At 34.2% G+C, this 22,741-nt stretch overlaps 2 protein-coding genes across 1 annotated transcript; one reads left to right on the forward strand and one right to left on the reverse strand.

Moving 5' to 3' along the window:
• Window positions 1–22,741, reverse strand: part of LOC140431542 (kin of IRRE-like protein 2) — a 1,293,538-nt gene that overhangs the window by 54,030 nt on the left and 1,216,767 nt on the right.
• LOC140442450 (uncharacterized) lies at window positions 2,661–22,346 on the forward strand. The gene is made up of 4 exons (XM_072533521.1): window positions 2,661–3,213; window positions 3,268–3,738; window positions 21,441–21,633; window positions 22,210–22,346. The coding sequence occupies exons 1-4, from the start codon at window positions 2,938–2,940 to the stop codon at window positions 22,344–22,346; spliced, it is 1,077 nt and encodes a 358-aa protein (XP_072389622.1). The 5' UTR covers window positions 2,661–2,937.

The following is a 22,741-nucleotide window of genomic DNA, read 5'->3' on the forward strand; positions in this document are numbered from 1 at the left end:
AAATAAATCCTCAAAAGGAGGGTTATGGCGATAGGATTACATATATAAAACTGAACACACACCTCCAATGAAGGAAGTCCCAGTGGTTACAGAGGGGAAGGGATTCTCCAAAAGGTTTAAAGAAGCCAGTTTTAAATCTCAACCATTGTAAGCATTTTAAGAATATAAAGTAACTTCCAAAAAATTTTAGATAGGGACCAAACATCATAAAAGGGGGATAACTAAGGTTGAAAAAACGATAGAATTTGATATATATATATATATATATATATATATATATATATATATATATATATATATATATATATATATATATATATATATATATATATATATATATATATATATAAACTAAGGTACACTCGAAGAGTGGTGGGTTTTTCGGTCAAAGTGGAGAAATAAAAGACAAAGACGATGGCTACTTCATCTATTTATTGAAGACGTTTCGCTTTCTGCTCAGAAAGCATCATCAGTTCATCTAAAAAGAACAATATGAAACCAAACATCCATAGAGAAGTTATAACCAAAGTGTGTTACCTTACAAAGACATGTAGCAGTCAGTGATGTAAAAAATATGAAAAAGCTTACAAAGCTGGACATTCAGAGTTAACGTTGTATATAACAATTAATTGAAACTAGGTAAAGTTTGCAATTTGACAAAATTAGCACAGCAAAAGAACATGTGATAAAAATACATGTATATATAAAAAAATTTTATAAAAACTTAGTAAAAAACATTAAGGTTTATTTTAAAGTGTAAAGAACTAGAAAGATCATTAGATTGCACTTCCAACAAATTTATTTAAAAATTATATTTTAATTTTAACTTTAGGTAACATTATAAGTTATTAAAGATTAATAGTAATAAAGAAAAAAATGAAGTTACCAGTCTTTAGCTTACTGAGGCTCGTTGGTAAATGAATTTAAAGGTTTGACACCCACGCACAACAACGTGAGTAGAAGTGGCCTTGAAGTCACAATGACATAAACAGCAAGGCAAGCTACCAACCTCTATGTATTAAGGCGGTATATTCAAAGAATGTGATAAATTTGGTTGACAACTTGTCGTTAAAAAACCAAGCAGTGAAAGGAAAAGGTGGTTAAGATCACCATTTAACCCTACAGTGATTGATCTGTCAACAAAGAACAAAGCAAGAGAAGTCAATCCAATATATCATATATTGTAATATTATGACGTCACTAGTTAGCCAGCTAACAGGTGAAGATTAATAAAAATTTCCACAGTCCAAAGGTTCAACCATTAAGGACCATAATGAAAAGGATTCTATGAATCAGATTCAATTTAAAGTTTTATCAAACAAGTTCATCAAAAAGAACAATTACTTAATTATGTAAAAGTGTTATTGACAAATATTAATAAAAAGTAAGTTGATAAATCTTAATTAAAGAAGGAATAATTTATTTATATTTTATTTTTATTTTTATTTAAATTTATTATAAGAAAATGTGATAAAGAAAACCCCAAAATGGGACAAAATTTAAGTAAACAACATATCAAGCCTAATTCTGTAAAATTAATGCATGATAAATTTGGCTCAAATTACTAATGTCCGTTCTCTTATTAAGAGTATTAGGATGTTTTAATATTGCACACATTTCTAAAAACTGTCTTTTAACGAGATTGCGTTCAGTGCCAAGAATTTTAACTTCATTAAAGTTTACTAAGTTAAAATTCTTGGCACTGAACGCAATCTCGTTAAAAGACAGTTTTTAGAAATGTGTGCAATATTAAAACATCCTAATACTCTTAATAAGAGAACGGACATTAGTAATTTGAGCCAAATTTATCATGCATTAATTTTACAGAATTAGGCTTGATATGTTGTTTACTTAAATTTTGTCCCATTTTGGGGTTTTCTTTATCACATTTTCTTATAATAAATTTAAATAAAAATAAAAATAAAATATAAATAAATTATTCCTTCTTTAATTAAGATTTATCAACTTACTTTTTATTAATATTTGTCAATAACACTTTTACATAATTAAGTAATTGTTCTTTTTGATGAACTTGTTTGATAAAACTTTAAATTGAATCTGATTCATAGAATCCTTTTCATTACGGTCCTTAATGTTTGAACCTTTGGACTGTGGAAATTTTTATTAATCTTCACCTGTTAGCTGGCTAACTAGTGACGTCATAATATTACAATATATGATATATTGGATTGACTTCTCTTGCTTTGTTCTTTGTTGACAGATCAATCACTGTAGGGTTAAATGGTGATCTTAACCACCTTTTCCTTTCACTGCTTGGTTTTTTAACGACAAGTTGTCAACCAAATTTATCACATTCATTGAATATACCGCCTTAATACATAGAGGTTGGTAGCTTGCCTTGCTGTTTATGTCATTGTGACTTCAAGGCCACTTCTACTCACGTTGTTGTGCGTGGGTGTCAAACCTTTAAATTCATTTACCAACGAGCCTCAGTAAGCTAAAGACTGGTAACTTCATTTTTTTCTTTATTACTATTAATCTTTAATAATGTTACGATAAATATATACTGGCCTAAATATATGATGACTAATAATTCTGTTTTGTTGTAGAAATTTGGCGAAGGATCTAGGTTCAAATTATGGTGAATCCTCCAAACTAGATGCTTCTCGATTTTTCGATGCAAGACAATGCGATCTTTCGATGCTGTTCTAGTATATCAGGATTTCGTATATAAATACAACATTTTTATATGGAGGGCCAGTTAATTCTCAACATCCGCGCTCGCGAATTTGTTACGTACGGATATAATAAATTATTGTCAGATAAGTTAATATAAATAAAGAAATAAATTAAATCCGTAAGTGTTATAAATATTGAACCTTTTAATAAATTCACAACAAATGGTGTCAGAACAGTGGAATACTTAAGATAAATTGCGAAAATAAATTACAAGTGAATATAAAATAAATTGTGAAAATGGCTACGATTTATGAGCTGACAGTGACTAATTTAAGAAGACATCTTGAAGACAGAGAATTAGCTTCCACCGGAAAAAAGGCTGAGTTAGTCCAACGACTAAAGAACGCTTTGCTAGAAGAAGGACTAGATCCAGAGACTTATATATTTGAAGATGCTGTCCTCTCGTCGATTTCGAAAGTTTCTGGTGATGTAGCCAAAGTTTCTGGTGATGTAGCCAAAGTTTCTGGTGATGTAGCCAAAGTTTCTGGTGACATCGCATCATTAGAGAACAAAGTTTCCGGTCATATCGCATCATTAGAGAACAAAGTTTCTGGCGATATTTCGAAGGTTTCCGGCGACATCGCTTCTTTAGAAAGCAAAGTTTCTAACGAGATTTCTTCCCTGGAAAGCAAAGTTTCTGCTAACATCTCTTCAGAAATCTCTAAAGTCACTTCTGAGATGTCTGCCCTGGACGATAGAATATCTTCGTTAAAAAACCAAGTTGCTGCCGATAAGTTGGCCTTCGAAGAAAAGATTAAAGAGATGGAAAGGAAGATGGAAGAAACAGGGACAGCAGAGAGAGGTAACAATCCGATTACAGTGGAGATAAAAGAAGACGAGACGAAATGTAAGTTGGAAATACGGCCGAAATTTGAAGGAAGTGGAGGTTCTGTCCATGTGAAAGTCCCAACTTTCGACGGAAAATCGTCATGGAACAACTACATGAAACAGTTCGAATCAGCTGCAAGAGCGAATGGATGGTCTGAAAAAGAAAAGGCTGTAAACCTGACTATCGCTCTTCGAGGAGATGCCTTAGATGTGCTTCAGACCATAGCCGTAGAGGAGACCGATGATTTCGAACAACTGAAGAAGAGGTTAAATATGCGATATGGCCACGAACATTTGGAGCATGTATATCAGTCGCAGCTTAAAAATCGTAGACAGAAGAAAGATGAGGCTATTCAAGAATATGAGGTAGATATTGCCAGATTAGTACGATATGCTTATCCAACAGCTCCCGAAGACATGATGGAAAAATTGGCCGTTCAAACGTTTATTGATGGTCTTCGTGATCATGAAATGCAGAGAACACTACGATTAGCTCGTCACAAGACGCTGGTTGATGTCTTATCCGCCGCTCTCGAATACGAGTCAGCTACGCAGGCCTCTGGCGGGTACAGTAAAGTTAGGACTGTAAAAGAGGAAGGAGATGAAGATAAACTTGACCAGCTCGTTAATATGATGAAAAGCATGACATATAAGAAAACGAAGACCATCAGATGCTGGAATTGTGGCGAAATAGGACACGTGCGAAGCTCCTGTAAGCACCCTAGGTACGACGCAAATCAAGAAACTCACCATCAGGAAAACTAGAACGGGTCAGCCTTAGGGGGGCAGCTTCGACCCAGAACTTTTCCAAAGACCCTCTCATACTAATAGCTTCTTTGAAATGTCGTGAAGACAGTGTATATGTAGATGGAGACATAAATGGTAAAAAGCATACGTTGTTGGTGGATACCGGAGCGACCAGAACCATTATACGCCCGACAGTTATAAACAGCCGAAAGAAACTGTTACCAACGAGGTTGCGACTTCGGACCGCTACAGGTGAAAATGCTAACATTCATGGAGAAATCCAGGTACAATTGGGAATTGGAGCAGAAAAGTTCGTCCATACTGTTATAGTTGCTGACATCGAAGAGGATGTTATATTAGGAATGGACGTAATGAATATGCATGGATTCCAATTGGATTTTAAGAATAAGGTAATCAAAGTTGGCAACGAAGAGGTATTTCTCCATCCACATAATGACAACACTGTGCAAGCAGCCATTACAGAAGATACAGTCGTGCCTGCGAGAAGCGAAACGATCATAGTAGCGCGACTACAGGGAATTGTAGACGAAGGGACACCTGTTATGATGGAGCCTTGGAACCACGACGATGAGGTTGGCCGTGGAATCATAATTGGAAAGGAATTGGTGACTTCGGCCAAAGAAATTCCTGTGAGACTTATCAATGTCAACGACTACCCAGTGACCATCAAGAAAGAGACACAGGTAGGAACTTGTGTACCTGTGACATCCATAATCCGTCAGGCGACAACATCTGATAATTCCAACGACAAATTCGACCAAATGGTTGCAGTTGCAGGACAGTCTCTAAATCAGATGGAGAAAAGGAAATTAAGGGAATTTCTTCGGCAGCATCGTGATATTTTCGTACCGAAAGGAGGAAAGACGGGAAGAACTACCGTTGTTAAGCATAAAATTGATACTGGTAATGCTAAGCCAATTCGTCAAACAGCTCGACGATTACCACAGGCGAAGAGAGAGGAAGCTGAAACGATTGTTCAGGAAATGAAGAAAGACGGGGTGATAGAACCTTCTACGAGCCCATGGGTCTCTCCGGTGGTCCTGGTTAAGAAGAAAGACGGAACGACGAGGTTCTGTGTGGATTACCGTTTGCTGAACAACGTTACCAAGAAAGATAGTTATCCTCTGCCTCGGATCGATGACACATTGGACACATTGGCTGGAAGTAAATTGTTTTCTACTTTGGATTTGAAGTCTGGATACTGGCAGGTAGAAATGGACCCAGTAGATAAAGAAAAGACAGCCTTCACCACAGGATCTGGATTGTGGCAATTCAATGTTATGCCATTTGGACTCTGTAATGCTCCTGCGACATTTGAGAGGCTTATGGAAAATGTGTTGAGAGGGTTATCTTGGAAAACATGCCTGGTTTATTTAGATGACATAATCGTCTTGGGGGAGACATTCGAAGATCATTTGAGGAATTTAGAAAACGTTTTTAATCGACTTAAAGCTGCCCAATTGATGCTAAACCCCAAGAAGTGCCAGCTATTTCAAGGTAAAGTCAATTATCTGGGTCATATAGTCAGTAAAGAAGGAGTGGCCGTGGATAAGGGGAAAATCGATTCCATTAAGGAATGGCCAAAACCAACTGACAAACATCAAGTGAGAAGTTTTCTTGGACTATGTACTTACTACCGGAGGTTTATTAAGAAGTTTGCAGATATCGCTAAGCCATTAACGCGACTTACGGAGGAAGCAAGAGATTACCGCTGGGATACAGACTGCCAAAATGCCTTTGAGACCTTGAAAAAGCATTTAATAACAGCACCAATTTTAGGGTATCCACTGCCAGAAGGAGAGTTCATCTTAGATACAGATGCAAGTAATGTGGGAATTGGAGGAGTGCTGTCTCAGATTCAAGGAGGACAGGAACGAGTCCTCGGATATTTTAGTAAAGTTCTTTCAAAACCTGAGCGGAATTATTGCGTCACGAGAAGAGAACTTCTGGCAGTAGTGAAATCAGTAGAGCACTTCTATCAATACCTCTATGGAAGGAAGTTTTTAATCCGAACCGACCATGCCGCCCTCAAGTGGTTGATGCAGTTTAAGAATCCAGAGGGTCAGATAGCCAGGTGGATCGAACGACTCCAAGAATACGATTTTAAGATTGAGCACCGAGCCGGAGTTAGCCACAGAAATGCTGATTCTCTTTCCAGAAGGCCATGCCCAGCAGAGTGTTCCCACTGCAACAAAACGGAATCCAAGGAAGCAGCAGTGCTAAGAACGACGATTGTCAACGACGACTGGATGCCTACTAAGATAAGGGAAGAACAAGAGAGAGATCCAGTTATACAGAAAATCCGAAAATGGAAAGAGGAAAACCGTCGACCACCTTGGCAGGAAATATCAAACCTATGCTCAGTAGTTAAGACGTATTGGGCCCAGTGGGACTCATTTATCATCGAAGATGGCTTGCTCAAACGAGTCCTGGAAAATGATGACGGTTCAGAGAAAAGAAGACAGTTGGTGATCCCAAAGAGCAGAATAGCCGAAGTACTTCGTCAGTTACACGACAGTCCATCGGGAGGGCATTTTGGTGTAAGGAAAACCCTTCAGCGAGTTCGGGAACGGTTTTATTGGATGAACAGTTCCGACGACGTAAAAGACTGGTGTAAGAAATGTACTATTTGTGCTACGAGTAACGGGCCTCACCGGAAAAGGAGAGCTCCTATGAGACAATATAATGTTGGAAGCCCGTTTGAAAGAATAGCTTTGGACATTGCAGGGCCATTTCCAGAAAGTGAAAATGGGGGCAAGTACATGTTGGTAGTAATGGATTACTTCACTAAGTGGGTCGAGATTTACGCACTTCCAGACCAGAAGGCCGCCACCGTTGCAGATAAGTTGATCCAAGAATATATCAGCCGATTTGGAGTGCCTTTGGAGATCCATAGTGACCAAGGCAGGAACTTCGAAAGTGATCTATTCCAAGGAATATGTGATAGACTAGGCATGAAGAAAACAAGAACTACCGCGTATCATCCGCAATCGGATGGTATGGTAGAACGAATGAATAGGACAGTTGGCAAGTATTTGACAAAGATGGTGTCCGATCATCAGCGAGATTGGGACCAATACCTTCCGTTCTTCACAATGGCCTACAGATCTGCTGTTAACGAATCAACGGGCCAGACACCAGCCAGAGTCCTATTCGGACGCGAAATGCGACTACCTTGTGATCTAGAATTTGGGTGTCGACCTGGAGAAGATGTAGCAGGTGAAGATTATGTGATCGAATTACGAAGAAGAATGGACGATGTACATGAGTTGGTCCGTTCCCACCTTCAGATTGCTAGCGACCGAATGAAGAAACGGTACGATACACAAGCCGAAAAGGGTTGCTTTAAGAAGAACGACAAAGTATGGCTGTATAATCCCAAGAAGCGAAAAGGTTGTTCTCCCAAATTGCAGCAGTTTTGGGAAGGTCCATACCTCATCATGGAGAAGATCAACGATGTCATCTACCGAATAAGCAAGATTCCGAGGGGAAAGCCGATGATAGTACACCATAACCGGTTGGCATCTTTCGAAGGTGACCACGACGTAGATGAAGAAGTGGAAGTAAACCAAGTCCAAGATGTGTCTGACCCCACGTTTGAGGAATTCATGGGTGCCTATGGAGGTACCGGTAAAGCGAGACATGGTGTTACCACTGAAGAAAAGCAAGATCTACTCGCGCTCCCCGATGACTACTCGCTGGCCCTTACCATCCCGGCCAGTATCAAAGACGCACCAGGGTTGGCATCCGTCTTTCGAAGGAAGTTTGGTCGAGTTGCAGAACTTCAATGCCAAGTGCCAGCTACCTACCGAGATGTATGGGAAGCCTTACTTCAATTGAGAGGGCACGTACTAGAGTCCGACGTGCAAAAGTTAGCCATGCCAAAGTTGGAGTGCCGCCAATTAGATTGGAGGGTTATCCGAAATATGGTGGAGGAGATCTTCAAAGACACCGAAGTCCAGGTGTTAGTCTGTTGCAATCCGCTAAGTACCTTGTGCGGAGAGAAAACCGTCCCTTGTCATTTTTATACAACTGGAAGTTGTAAAAGAGGGTCCAGTTGCCGATACCAGCATACAGTTCCGGTTCCAGTCCCGACAAGGTTCCAGGAGGAACCATCTTTTAAGAGGGGGGCAATGTTACGATAAATATATACTGGCCTAAATATATGATGACTAATAATTCTGTTTTGTTGTAGAAATTTGGCGAAGGATCTAGGTTCAAATTATGGTGAATCCTCCAAACTAGATGCTTCTCGATTTTTCGATGCAAGACAATGCGATCTTTCGATGCTGTTCTAGTATATCAGGATTTCGTATATAAATACAACATTTTTATATGGAGGGCCAGTTAATTCTCAACATCCGCGCTCGCGAATTTGTTACGTACGGATATAATAAATTATTGTCAGATAAGTTAATATAAATAAAGAAATAAATTAAATCCGTAAGTGTTATAAATATTGAACCTTTTAATAAATTCACAACAATAACTTATAATGTTACCTAAAGTTAAAATTAAAATATAATTTTTAAATAAATTTGTTGGAAGTGCAATCTAATGATCTTTCTAGTTCTTTACACTTTAAAATAAACCTTAATGTTTTTTACTAAGTTTTTATAAAATTTTTTTATATATACATGTATTTTTATCACATGTTCTTTTGCTGTGCTAATTTTGTCAAATTGCAAACTTTACCTAGTTTCAATTAATTGTTATATACAACGTTAACTCTGAATGTCCAGCTTTGTAAGCTTTTTCATATTTTTTACATCACTGACTGCTACATGTCTTTGTAAGGTAACACACTTTGGTTATAACTTCTCTATGGATGTTTGGTTTCATATTGTTCTTTTTAGATGAACTGATGATGCTTTCTGAGCAGAAAGCGAAACGTCTTCAATAAATAGATGAAGTAGCCATCGTCTTTGTCTTTTATTTCTCCACTTTGACCGAAAAACCCACCACTCTTCGAGTGTACCTTAGTTTATATTGGATTGACGGTCGTACTCCTTTTCTCTATATATATATATATATATATATATATATATATATATATATATATATATATATATATATATATATATATATATATATCTCAATATTTAAAAAGGACTGTCATAAATGTGGCAATTACAGAGGAATTAGCATAATCTCATTAATGGGTCCATTATATTGGACCCATTATATTGCAAAAAACAGACTAGAAGAACATATTTATAGTAAAATTGGCTGAAACCAAACACAGTTTATTGCAGGGCGGTGCTATACCGACCAAGTATACATGGTCCAACAAGTAATAGAAAAGAACATGGCAAAACCAGGGCAATTCACTGTGCAACAGTTAATAGCAGCAATAAAAAACGTGTATAGAAGTAATATAATAAGAGCTAAGATAGGATCGAAATTTGTCAATAGCTTTAAGGCAATAAATGGATTGCAGTAGAGCTGTTCCACGTCGCAAACGCATTTTAAAATATTTTTAGAATAGTCCTTAAAAGAAAAAATGTGAAGGAACAAGGGTCCCAGTAGGAGGTGACCATTTATGTATATTAGACATTACAGATGACCAGATGGTCATTGCACAAGATGAGAAAGAAGAATACTCGAAGAATGTCTATATAGAAATGTGGAGACAGATAATAAACAAGTAGTTCATTATCCCACAACTTGTTAAACGTCACATTACTCCTTCTTTCGTTGCTCTCCTCAATTAAAATAACAAATATATATTACGGAAATTTTCTTTTACAATGTCAAAAAATTTTAATGGTAAAATTAATAGTTTTAAAAAACTTTGAAAAGACCACGACGTTAGAAAATATTCGAACTTCTATTAAAAGTTTAAAGTTTTTCATTCTCTAAGAAAAGGGACGTTAGAAAAGTTTATTGTAAGTCAACAACCAAACTTTAATAAAATCAACGAGTATGAGATTTAGAAAATTCACTATTCAATGGGACAATGGCTTACAATTTCATATAAAAGTTTTTAGTTAAGTACAAGTAAGCAATAAAATAGAAAAAAAAGGTACTCAATTTTAAAGGACTGTTTATTAATACAAATATATTCCAAAACTTGTTTAACATTTGCATTTATTGAGCTAAACAATATGATTGCTATTATTGTATTGTGTAAAAGAAAAATAAAAAGAGTACGAATTATTACACGAAATAATATCAGAAGTAGGTAATGCCAGTTAGATCGTTATTCTTGGCGATTTTAATGCTAGAATGGGTAACAGGCTAAATAATCACATAATAGTATCATTCGCAAAAGAAGTGACAAATGATAAAGGTGTAACTGACTTATCAAAATATGCTTGCATATACAAGTTTCAGTTAAAACGAATGGTTTTTATAAATATAAGAAAATCTACAAATATACATGGACACAAAAAACTAGAAACCTTAGATCAGTCATTGACTATATGATTAACAAACAGGAAAAACTTAAAGTAAATGGCGTAAGAGCACATAAAAGAAGAAGAATGATGCAGCAATCACTACCTGGTCAAAGCGAAGATATATATATATATATATATATACCGGATTTTAAAAATGATAATCATCAAGAAAAATTGACACAAAAGAAGAAGAACAAATATCCATGGAACATACTATAATATTTAAAGCTTGGAAAATCACAGTACATAATTATTACAGGAAAAAAAGACTAGATCAAGCTCTCTTAAATAAATTTGTGCATCAGATAACCTGTACAAAACAATGGTCAAGAGAGTACACATAGACGCACAAGAAGCTATAGGTACTATAATCAAGGATCAAATTGTTAGTAATTACTGGTAAAATGATTGTCTAAAAAAATGCAAAACATAAACAAGAAAGACATCATAAATGGCTTAATGATAAAGTAAAAGAAAGTCATCAAAGTTATAAACAAGCACTGGGTACTTTCAAAACAGAAGAAATGACAGCCAAAAATCAAAATTGGGCAGACAAATTCCAGAAACTGGACACATATATTGGAGGGTAAAAAATTAAGAGAATACTGGACATTTATAAATAATCTGAAAACAAATAAAAAGGGAAAAAGCGATCATAAACCCCATAATACAAAACACTATTGGAAGAAAGAGAACCAGAATATAGTACTGCATTACGAAATATAGTCCAGGTTTTGAAAGTGCCGATTACGATAAATAAGGAAAAGGTTAAAAAAGCAATAACCTTTTTAAAAAATGGTCGTACTCCTGAACCTGAAGGAATACCTGTAGAACTCCTAACAAATGGATCCACTAGATTAATATAAACTGTCATATTTTTATTTAATGGACACATAAATGAGGAATTTATAATACAATCATAAATAATAGGATGGATAACATCGATACACAAGAAAAGAAATAAACAGTATCCTAATAATTACAGATGAGTAACTGTAACGAACATTCAAAGCTGACTACATAAAAGAGTGCTAAAGGACCTCATATGTAAAGAATATAATACGTATGAATCTGATGAGTGAAATGCGTAGAGTGCCGGTGAATCCACAATAGACAACATTTTTAGCATAACTTAAGTAATAGGAAAAAGGCTTTGAAGAGCACAAGAATTAAATTTGCTAATAGAAGATTTAATGAAAACATATAATACAGTACCCATTAATAAGTTATGTGAAGTGATAGAGAAAACTAATAAACATATTACTCTCATTGATGCTCTGCAAGCACCGGTCTCTACCGAAAATCTACCTCCAAAATTTAATTGGGAACTAAAATATCAGAAGGTTTCCTGATCACTAAAGGACTTAGACAGGGATACTGCATATCTCCAGTATTATTCAATATATACATTAATGAAGCCCTGAGATACTGAAAACAGAAAGGTAAGAGAATGGAACTGCTGATAAGCAATACAATCTACGCATTACATTATGCATTTGATCAAGTTGTTATTACAAAGAATAATATTTAGAATAATAAAGAAAACGTATTGATAAACATATAACGTGGTGTCTGGAGGTCAATATGAAAAAAACACAGTATCTAAATAAAAAAGGAAAAAAGATACAGAAAAATTGGATCTGTACCAGGACAAAAAAGTTACAGGACTCTATATACTTTAAAGAAGTATGAGTATAAGTCTATAAAGAAAATAGGGGCCAGAAAATAGGAAAAGACCGGATAGGAAATAAAAGATACGGGCCTTGAATCAGTTTTGTGGCAAGAAATTTATACGAGAAGATATTAAAAATCAAGAATACAATATTAAAACCAGAGTTAACAACTGGGGCAGAAATATGGCAATTAACCAAAAAATATAATGTCAAACTATTAAGTACTGAAATGAACTTTTGGAAGAAAGCCACAATAACATCTCAGTTAGAACACATAAAAAATAACGATATAAGAAGACACACTGAAGTACAAAGAAATACAATAAGACATAGAAAAACAGCAACTTGTATGGTACGGACACGTCAGACGAATGGAAGAAAGCAAATTTTCAAAAAAATATTAGGCTGGACCCTCACAGAGAAACGGAAACAGGGAACACCGTCAAAAACATCGATGAAGGGATTAGCCAAGGCGAGGTCTGAAAGAAATCCTAGGAAAGAAGACTGGCAAAATAAAAAAGGACGCAATTTAGACAATTTAGGCAATTAGGAACGGAAAGATGTATTATGCTATGAAAACTGTTTTAATATTAAAAAAAAATTAATCTTATGGTCATATTTCTTTAACAGATATCTCTATAATAAACATGATTGCAATGATCATAACTATCTGGTCTATAAAGCTGAATTGGTTGAGAAATCGTAAACACCATGAGATTTGCAGATGACACGGTAATTATGGCTGAGAGTATAAAAGAACTACAAACTTTAGTAGATGCAATAAATAGTGAATGCATTCAAATGGGACTTGACATCAACACAGATAAGACCAAATTTATGATAGTATCAAGGAGTCCAATAAATAATGAACAACTAACCCTTGGTGGACAGCAAATAGAGAGAGTGACAAAATATAAATATCTGGCAACTTACGTCAACACAGAATTAGATCCAGACCAAGAGATTAGGGTACGAATAGAAATGGCAAGGGCAGCGTTCGTAAAATTCAAGCAATTGTTCTGTGACAAAAATCTGAATACTGCGCTGTGAATGAGGTTTGTTGAATGTTATGTCTAGTCCCAACTATTGCACGGGGTAGAAAAATGAACGTTAAAAGCGCACATAGTTAAGAAGCTTGAAGCCTTTGAACTTTGGATATACCGGAGAATGTTGAGAATTCTATGGACTGCCAGAGTCACCAATGAGAAAGTGCTGAGAAGGATGGGTCGAGACAAAAAATTGTTAAGAACAATAAAAGTACGCAAGACTGCATATCTTGGAAACATACTGAGGAGTGATAAATATAGTATTCTGCAGGTCATCATGCAGGGTAGAGTCGATGGCAAAAAGGGAATAGGTAGAAAGAGGAAGTCATGGCTGCGAAATATTCGAGACTGGACAAACATGACTGTAGACGAATTATTCCACGTTGCAAAGGACAGAGAAACTTTTAGAAATATGGTCGCAAACCTCCGTGAATGGGGACGGCATAGAAAGAAGAAGAAAAAAGCTGATATAACAACCACATAACTAGATTTGCCAATGATGCTGCTCTTAAAGCATTAGATCAAAACCTCGTTGATTATAATAAAACTTCAGACCAACCTCAAATTGCTTCAGAACTAGCTTCATAAGTGGAAGGTTAGGTTAAATACTTAGATGTCCCTATTGAGAAATAATTAACATGGAGGATATATGTAAGAGCAACACAGCAATGACGAATTATAGAAGTAAGTAATAGAATTTGTTTATTGTTAGAGCATTCCAATTGCTACTATGTATTAGATTAATACTGTACACAATCATACTGAAATCTATCTGCCCTAATATTGCAGATATGCAAACGACGTTTGCAAAGATTGTGCAAACAAACGAGTTTGACACGTTAAAGACGATGGCAGATACTTCTTAAAATATATTCAATCAAATTTTTAGTAGGGACCTCAGAATACCATTTGTAAAGGACCCAATATGCCAACATGCAACTAACCAGAGAAACATAAATGCCAATCACCATAATGAGCTAATCAAGGTTCTCATTAACGCCTCAGCAATAATGAGATTTAAAAACAATGGACTGCAGATTTGATTTAGTTAATTAAGGTGAACCAGCACTTACTGATAACATCCTTAAAGACAGCGTTATTAGTCAATTTTAGTAATATTATTAATGCACCTACTAGATCAATGTAACACCATTGAACTAAACGCTAGTGTCATCTTTACAAATGACAAAGCCATTCGGGTGCTAAGAGCTCCAGGGTGCTCCAGTAAAGAAGTCACTGACTAGGTACAAAAAATCACTAAGTAAACTATTAAGAAAATGATGAATCAAATTAAATGAAATCAAACTTATTCGCTAAATACAATCTAAAAAGCTTACATTGTTTACTGCGGAATGTAGGCCACCCTAAGTTTTTGCCACTCCTCTTTGTGTCTTTTTTATCCACTTTTCAGCAATTTTCGTTCTGTGGGCTTCGTGTCTTGGACGCCATTCAACTATCTTTCTTGTCCACAACTCATCCGTCATCCTACTAACATGTACGGCACAATTACATTTCAGATGCAAAATAGCCTTGATAGCGTCTCGCACCGCTGTCTTGTTCCTGATCACTTGATCTGGAACTCAAGCCTTTTGACCTGTCACTGCATTTGATCTGTCACTGCATTTTATGTATTTTTTGTGTATTTTTTTTTGTCATAGTGAGTGTTAGTACCATAAAAACCTTTCCTTTTTAGATATATTGGACTATCAGGGACACTTCAATATGTACTTTAATTTTCCAATTACTACCCATAGAAGACTTCTTTGAATCTGTACCTAGTTACTTGAGTGATGTTAATGTTATTTATTTGTAAGAAGCATTACTTACTCCGAGGACCAACTAGAGGACAAATAATTCAATTTTAAATCAGCTAAAGGTCAGCAAACAGCTTTCCATCAAAGTTCATCTCCAATAATTAAAATACTTTGGACATGTTATGAGAGCAGACACAGAAAATATGGAAAGACTTACTATCGAAGGAAAGATAGAAGGACGAAGATCACTAATAAGATCCCCAACAAGATGTATGGACCAAATCATAGAAATATGCAAAAGCTCTATGCATGAGTTAATGGAAATGAGCAGAGACAGAGATCTTTGGAGACGGACAATACACGACATCACGATGACCACTACACTCCCTTCCGGGGATCAGAACTAAAGAGTGAGATTACTCACTAGATTTGTCATGAACTGGGTTTTTAAAATATTTTTTTCATCTCTTTCTACTTATATTTTGCTTTCTGTGTTATTCGAATAATAATATTTGACTAATTTGTAAGAAAATACTGCAACTAGTACTTGTATAGGGTAGTCAACTCTGACGATGCGTGGAAAATTAGATATTATCTACATATTATTTTAGAATAAATTACCATGAAGCGTCGTTGATGCAACTTAAAATAAAGAATCACCTCTTTTGTGATCTAGAAATAAATGATCTAGATAAAATCACAAAGAACACAGTATAAAGTCATCAGAAAAAAGTCACAGAGATATTTTATATGGACATATAGTCAGCTAATTGTTTAGATAAAAATATAAAGAAAATTAACAAAATTGGAGTAACCAGAAGATGGAAAAGAAGAAATCCAGTTGAATTGGTTTCAATCCAACGTAAAGCTAGACCTACTCAGTTTATAAAGACTTTAGAAGTCGTAAATATTATTTGCAGAGTTGACATTTTTACATTTTTTCCCTATAATACGAAATTAAATCATACCTAGGTATAAGATGCAATTTAAAGCAAAAATTACTGATCAAGAAATGTAAAAACTGACTTTAATATATATATATATATATATATATATATATATATATATATATATATATATATATATATTAAATGGCCAAATATATGGCCTAGGAGGACAAATTCGTTAAACTTCCCGTGCTCGAATCGGTATCAATAAAGTGTTATGATCATTTCGGCCTAGCCCAGCCTCATCAGACACTTTGGGCTGATACAAATTCAAACTCGGAAGGTCCAACGAATGTCTCCCAAAACTTCACTACAACAGTGGTTAGCTACAAAGGCGCCACCTGCTTTGGCGGCCGTGAACGAAAACGATATGATAATATCATTTTCTGTATCCTCTGCGCTATGCGAAATGTGTAAAAGATATAATCTTTTAGCGAAAGCCGCTATCGCTTTATTAAATTAAATGGCCAAATATATAGCCTAGGAGGACAAATTCGTTAAACTTCCCGTGCTCGAATCGGTATCAATAAAGTGTTATGATCATTTCGGCCTAGCCCAGCCTCATCAGACACTTTGGGCTGATACAAATTCAAACTCGGAAGGTCCAACGAATGTCTCCCAAAACTTAACTACAACAGTAGTTAGCTACAAAGGCGCCACCTGCTTTGGCGGCCGTGAACGAAAACGATATGATAATATCGTTATCGTATCGTATCGTTATATCTTTTACACATTTCGCATAGCGCAGAGGATACAGAAAACGATATTATCATATCGTTTTCGTTCACGGCCGCCAAAGCAGGTGGCGCCTTTGTAGCTAACTACTGTTGTAGTGAAGTTTTGGGAGACATTCGTTGGACCTTCCGAGTTTGAATTTGTATCAGCCCAAAGTGTATGATGAGGCTGGGCTAGGCCGAAATGATCATAACACTTTATTGATACCGATTCGAGCACGGGAAGTTTAACGAATTTGTCCTCCTAGGCCATATATTTGGCCATTTAATTTAATAAAGCGACAGCGGCTTTCGCTAAAAGATTATATCTTTTACATATATATATATATATATATATATATATATATATATATATATATATATATATATATATATATTAACAAAAGGAAAACCTTATAATGTATAATATATATAGTTAATTTAAAAAGCAAACTAAGATACATAAATGAGTTACTCATAACCAATCAATTATATTTAAAATAACAAAGAGAGTTAAAAATGAAGAGATTCGCAGAAGAACAGAAAAATAACACATCATTAAAATGGAGATTTGCAGCAATAATGTGTAGCAAGGCTCAGCAATAAAAGATGGACTAAAATATGTTTGTAATGGAGACTTACGATGTTTGATGCTTCTTGAAGAGAAGCCGGTGAAAAACATCGATGCAATGGACGCACGACATACGAAGAATAGAGCATAACTCGATGCAACTTGCACAAAATATAATTTCCTGAAGAAATTTAGAGAAAGCTTATGTCCAACAATGTAAGTGAAACGCTGGACGATGATGATGATAATGATAAAATAACTGGTTTAATGAATACATCTCAAATATATTAAGTAGGCTAGAATCTTCCTCTGGACACTGATGTAGACCTTGTTTCGAGTAGATATCAGTATGTTCCCTTAAAGTTTAAACTTTTAACATCAACATCATGTAGCATCCATTTTAATAATTACAACATTTAATACGTAATCCAAAGGTTATTAAATCTTATTTAGTGGCTAGTTTCAATTGCTAACGATGTTGTCATTGATCATGGTCTGGTAAGACTAAAAACGTTCCGAAATTTTAATCCGGTTGAATAATTTCAGAACGTTAATTGGATAAAAAATTTAAATATATACCATTTTACACAAGCAGTTTTCTACTCTACTGTAAGTTCTTTAAACTATGGATACAACCGACTACTAGGATTCTCCATTTTATTAGATATTTCAAAGTGTTTTATAATACATATATTATTAAGTATTTTTAGATTAAAATATATTATTCCAAAAGTATGTGTCAGTTTGCCAATACCGCGCTATCATTTATTACGAGTTTGATGTTCATTTTGCATTTATCTGTAAACTTTTTTCGAATGGTATACGAATTTCAGGCACTAACTGAACTAGACATACATTAGTTTTAATTAAACTTATGAATTTCCAAAAAAGTTAAGTATTACAAAAACGCAAACCTTGCATACAAGTTCGTGTTCACTTATTTCTTATTTTATGTTTATGCTTATCAGAATATATTAGTTATTTTTGGTAACAAACAACATTCGTAAAGTGTTTGTTTTGCAAGTCAACTGTAATAAAATATTATTTCCCGTGAAATTTTCTTAAACCATAACTACTTTCCAATACCAGTTCCATACCCGAATGTTTTGTTCGAAACTATCTATTCGCTTTCTAGCTGACTTATATGATTGTTTTCGAAAGCTGGTATAAGAAATGGGACCAAATGTTTTAGTGATATGCAATTCTTTGAATGTCTGCAAGTTTTAAATATGACACTGCTTTTTATACCAGTTGATATTTTTAAGCATATAGATATTTTAGTTGTAAACACACAACTAAAGATATTAATTGTTTTTTATGTGAAAATAAATATTTTTTAGAGAAAATACTTTACTACTTGCGTTAAAAGATTTTTGGTCCTAAATATTTAATCTAAAAAATAAAAACTACATATTTCTATATTAAAAAATAAAACCTATTAGTTTTACGGTGTTTTTCAAGTAATCTTTTTTGACATATCTGTTTTGACAAATTATTCGTATATATTCAAAGAATATATTCTGACCTCAACTTTGCCATTATAGTGTTGTTTATGCAATTTATGTAAAGATATATATTATTTCTCTATCCTATAGGGTGTAGGTTAGAATAATTCTTTTTATTTTATCATTCTTTCCGATGCAAGCCGATCACTAACTTAGCATATCTCTCTTAGCGCTAAGGTCACATCTGATTTAGATGCAGACGCTTTTCATTTTGATTAAATATTCGAGGATAGTAGTTTTTTTTATTAAGCAGCTGTATGCCTTGTGTTATCTATTAAATTAAGTTTAGTGCTTGTCTTGAGTGATGATTTGTGCGGCAGTGTCGGATATTTTAAAATGACTAAAGAAATAGTATTTTTGTATTGATAGTATTTGGTACAAATATTATTATACTATGTTTTGTCTATCAATACAGAATAAACCAAAATTACAGACCATGTAATAGATTCATGCTGGGGAAACTGTTTTCAAAGTTTTTCAGCCTACTCAGTCTTTTTTGTATCGCCTTCGTTGGTTTAAACTTAAACTCGAAGTGATGTTTCGGTAAGAGTTTATAAATTTGTTCCATTACGTTTTTAATTTAAGGTAAGGCTTTGGATTTTGGTTGTGGTTGTCAATAAATACTATAATTCTGTTTCTTCATTAACGTTTTTGTAAATGTTTTAATTCTTATAATAACAAATATTTACGTTTAAATATTCGGATAGCACGATCCGCTAAGTTTTTTATGATTCCTTTTTTGTTCAACAATCAAATAACAACTATTATTAAATTGAGACGCTTTTAACTTTTCAGCCTCCTGCTTACTTTCCTGCTTTAATATAATTTAAATATACCCACTGCCGCTGGTAAAATTAGAATCTCAGCAACTGTATCCTCTTTTTCAGTTTTATTTATTAACTATAAAATCCGATATATGTCATACGAGCTTCACTTTAGACCTATTTAATCGTCATTCAAGCGCGTTGTTTTCGTTTGTTTGTTACTAGGGTTTTTGGCCTGTTGTAAGAGTATTGTTTGTATCTGGGAGGTAACAAATTGCTTTATATTTCTTTATTTTGCTCGACGCGCATGGTAGCATCTAACGAGATGCAAACTGATATTAGAACTATAGACTAAAATATTGATGGCTAAAGCGGAGTATGCACATTTAGTAACTGCTTGGTATGTTCCTACGGCCCGCCAATAGGAATGAAAAACACTGTATTAGTGAACTTGATTTTTAGGCAAAGGTTTAGGCAATTGAGCAAATTTTAAAAGTGTCATCCTCATAACAAAACTAGCATCTTGGCATATTTTTGCTTAATGTTGAAATTGTCAAAAGTTTTGTATAAAACGGTTTTCAATTAGTGCATCCATAAAATTCCAGTTGCTGTTCCATCGGACTATACAGAGAATTTTATATCCATTATTTAATATTAGAAGTTAGGTTGTGGTAAATCTGTGATAAAAAAGTTTTTGATTATCTAAAATTTACTAATTAAAACACTGTTTTATGAGGACACCATGGTGTCAAATGGTAAAAATATATAGAAGCTGGCTAGTGTATAGTCTGGTCTTCACGTGGAAAGTTATGCAAATTATCTTGCTAAGTGATGTGAATACACCAAATGAAACTTAGAATTGTAAATTGAATCTAATACCTTCTTATTCATGTGAACTTTAAACTTTAGCTCAAAATCAAAGCTCGACTGTAAAACTACAGACTGGAGGATCTCCATACCTTTTTTACTATCGCGCACCTTTTCAAGGAACAATTGCTTTATGAACTGTACTAAAATCTGAAGTCAAAACTAACAATAATTTTTAATTTAAAATTTGGATAATGATTAATGGCTAATAATCAAAATCGGCATAAATACCTCGATCACGAGAGAGATTTGTCTATGGCAGATGGACAAGGAGAACAGTTCGGGTTCGTTCGAAAAAAGATTTTCGTAATATTTTTTTGCATATTTACTTTCATGAAATACCCCAGAATAAAGTTCAAGAGTTCGCCCATGCGAAAAGTGGTATTAATTTATCTAAACATTTTTTTTTTAAATTGTGAAAGTTTCTTTTTATGAATCTTTTTAGGTTTTTTGAATAATTCTAAACAAAAAAGGTCTTACGTAATTTGTTTCTAAAGTTAATCGTTTTTGAGTTATAAACAATTTAAAACTGAAAAAAAAAACGCAAAATGACGATTTTCAAACCTCAAAAACACAACTAAAAAAAATATTATTTTTGAATTCCTTGAAAAGTAACTTAATTCAAGTTTAAACCTTGTTCTATCTGTTCCCGATAAGTATGGTGAGCTTACCTATTTAATTTTAAAACATTGTTTTTTAGTTGTTAAGAAAGCCCTTCTAACAGGGCGAGCGCACAGGCTTCCGAGCGTCTGATCGATGGCGCTGACGCGCATTAAACCTGTATGCTGCAACAGGTCCCTTCTTGTACTTTAACGTGTATATTGTACATGAAAAACTCGATCTTTTAATAAGTTTCATTTAGTTTATTGTTGTGTACATATAAATTATGTCTTTTTTCCTTAGTGCAATTACCAAAACTGGTGTTTTATCAAATTATTCAAAAAAATGCATCCCGTCCAAAAGATTATCTTACAAACTTGTTGCTTTCTTTATACAAGTGAAGCTAAACCTAAACAAGGACCAATTGCAATAACGAAAGAAGAAGACAAATTATTTGATTCTAGTTCTAACGATACAAATATAACGGCTGATCTAGGTATAAAAGTAAAACAAAGGAGAGAATCATATCCTGCTAATTATTGTATTATATGTTTTGGTCTTATTTCAAGTTTTTTCGTTGCCAAGGATTATCTTCTTCTTCTAGTGCACTCCTGGAGGTTTGCGATCACCACATCAAAATGGTCTCTATTCTGCGCCACTCTTAGTAATTGTTAAACGGGCATGCCCATCCAAGTTCTAAACTTGAGAAGCCATGACATGGCTCTTTTGCTTACTCCTTTGCGGCCCTCTATCGTCCTTTTAATTATTATCAATGTTATAAGTTCTAAATTACTTTTTATGGTGTTAAATACTGTTTGAATCGTATTGTGTTTCATTCATAATATTCTGAGCATTTTGCAATAAAGTCATATTTCAAAGGCTTTTAGCCGTCGCATATTTAATTTTAATGACCAGGCTTTAACTCCATACATACGGACTTACCAAACGTAGCTTTTAATAACTCTAATTCTTCTTAGTCAAAGATTATACTTTAAAGTAATCAGTCAAAACCAAAATGTTTGTCATATAGCAGCTAAATCATTAAATTATAATATGTGTAACATTTTGTCAGCCATGCATGCGTTTATTTATTGTGATACCACTAGAAAAATTAGCACGAAACATAATTCTTTAGATCTATTTGAGATTGAAGAAAACCAAAATGCCCTGATTCATCTAGAAAATGAATTGCCGGTTACTGTCGAGTAATTGAATGCACTAAAAACGGTTTACCTAAAAATATTAAATAAAAAAAGGCTTCTCAATAGATGAGACTACACTAAATATTTTATCCCATTCATCCGGCATGGGTATTGACTTAGAAAGTATTCCATGTACATTTCGTGCTTTTAAATTTCATGCATTGAGATTTTCATTACAAACTTTTATTTAAAAAAAATGCTATATACACAAAATATCAGGTTTTCAATTTTTAAGATTTTGGTTACGTGACAGATGAAGCAGGAGTGTTATTACCGAAAATTATGTCAACAATTTCAGAACCTTGTAAAACTAAAGCATGTAATTATAAGAAAAATATAATGTTACTAATAGATACGAATAAATGCGAAAATATGGATTTAAAATAATTTTGCTACACATTT

The sequence above is a fragment of the Diabrotica undecimpunctata genome, chromosome 1, assembly GCF_040954645.1.
Source record: "Diabrotica undecimpunctata isolate CICGRU chromosome 1, icDiaUnde3, whole genome shotgun sequence".
In the NCBI taxonomy this organism is placed as follows: domain Eukaryota; kingdom Metazoa; phylum Arthropoda; class Insecta; order Coleoptera; family Chrysomelidae; genus Diabrotica; species Diabrotica undecimpunctata.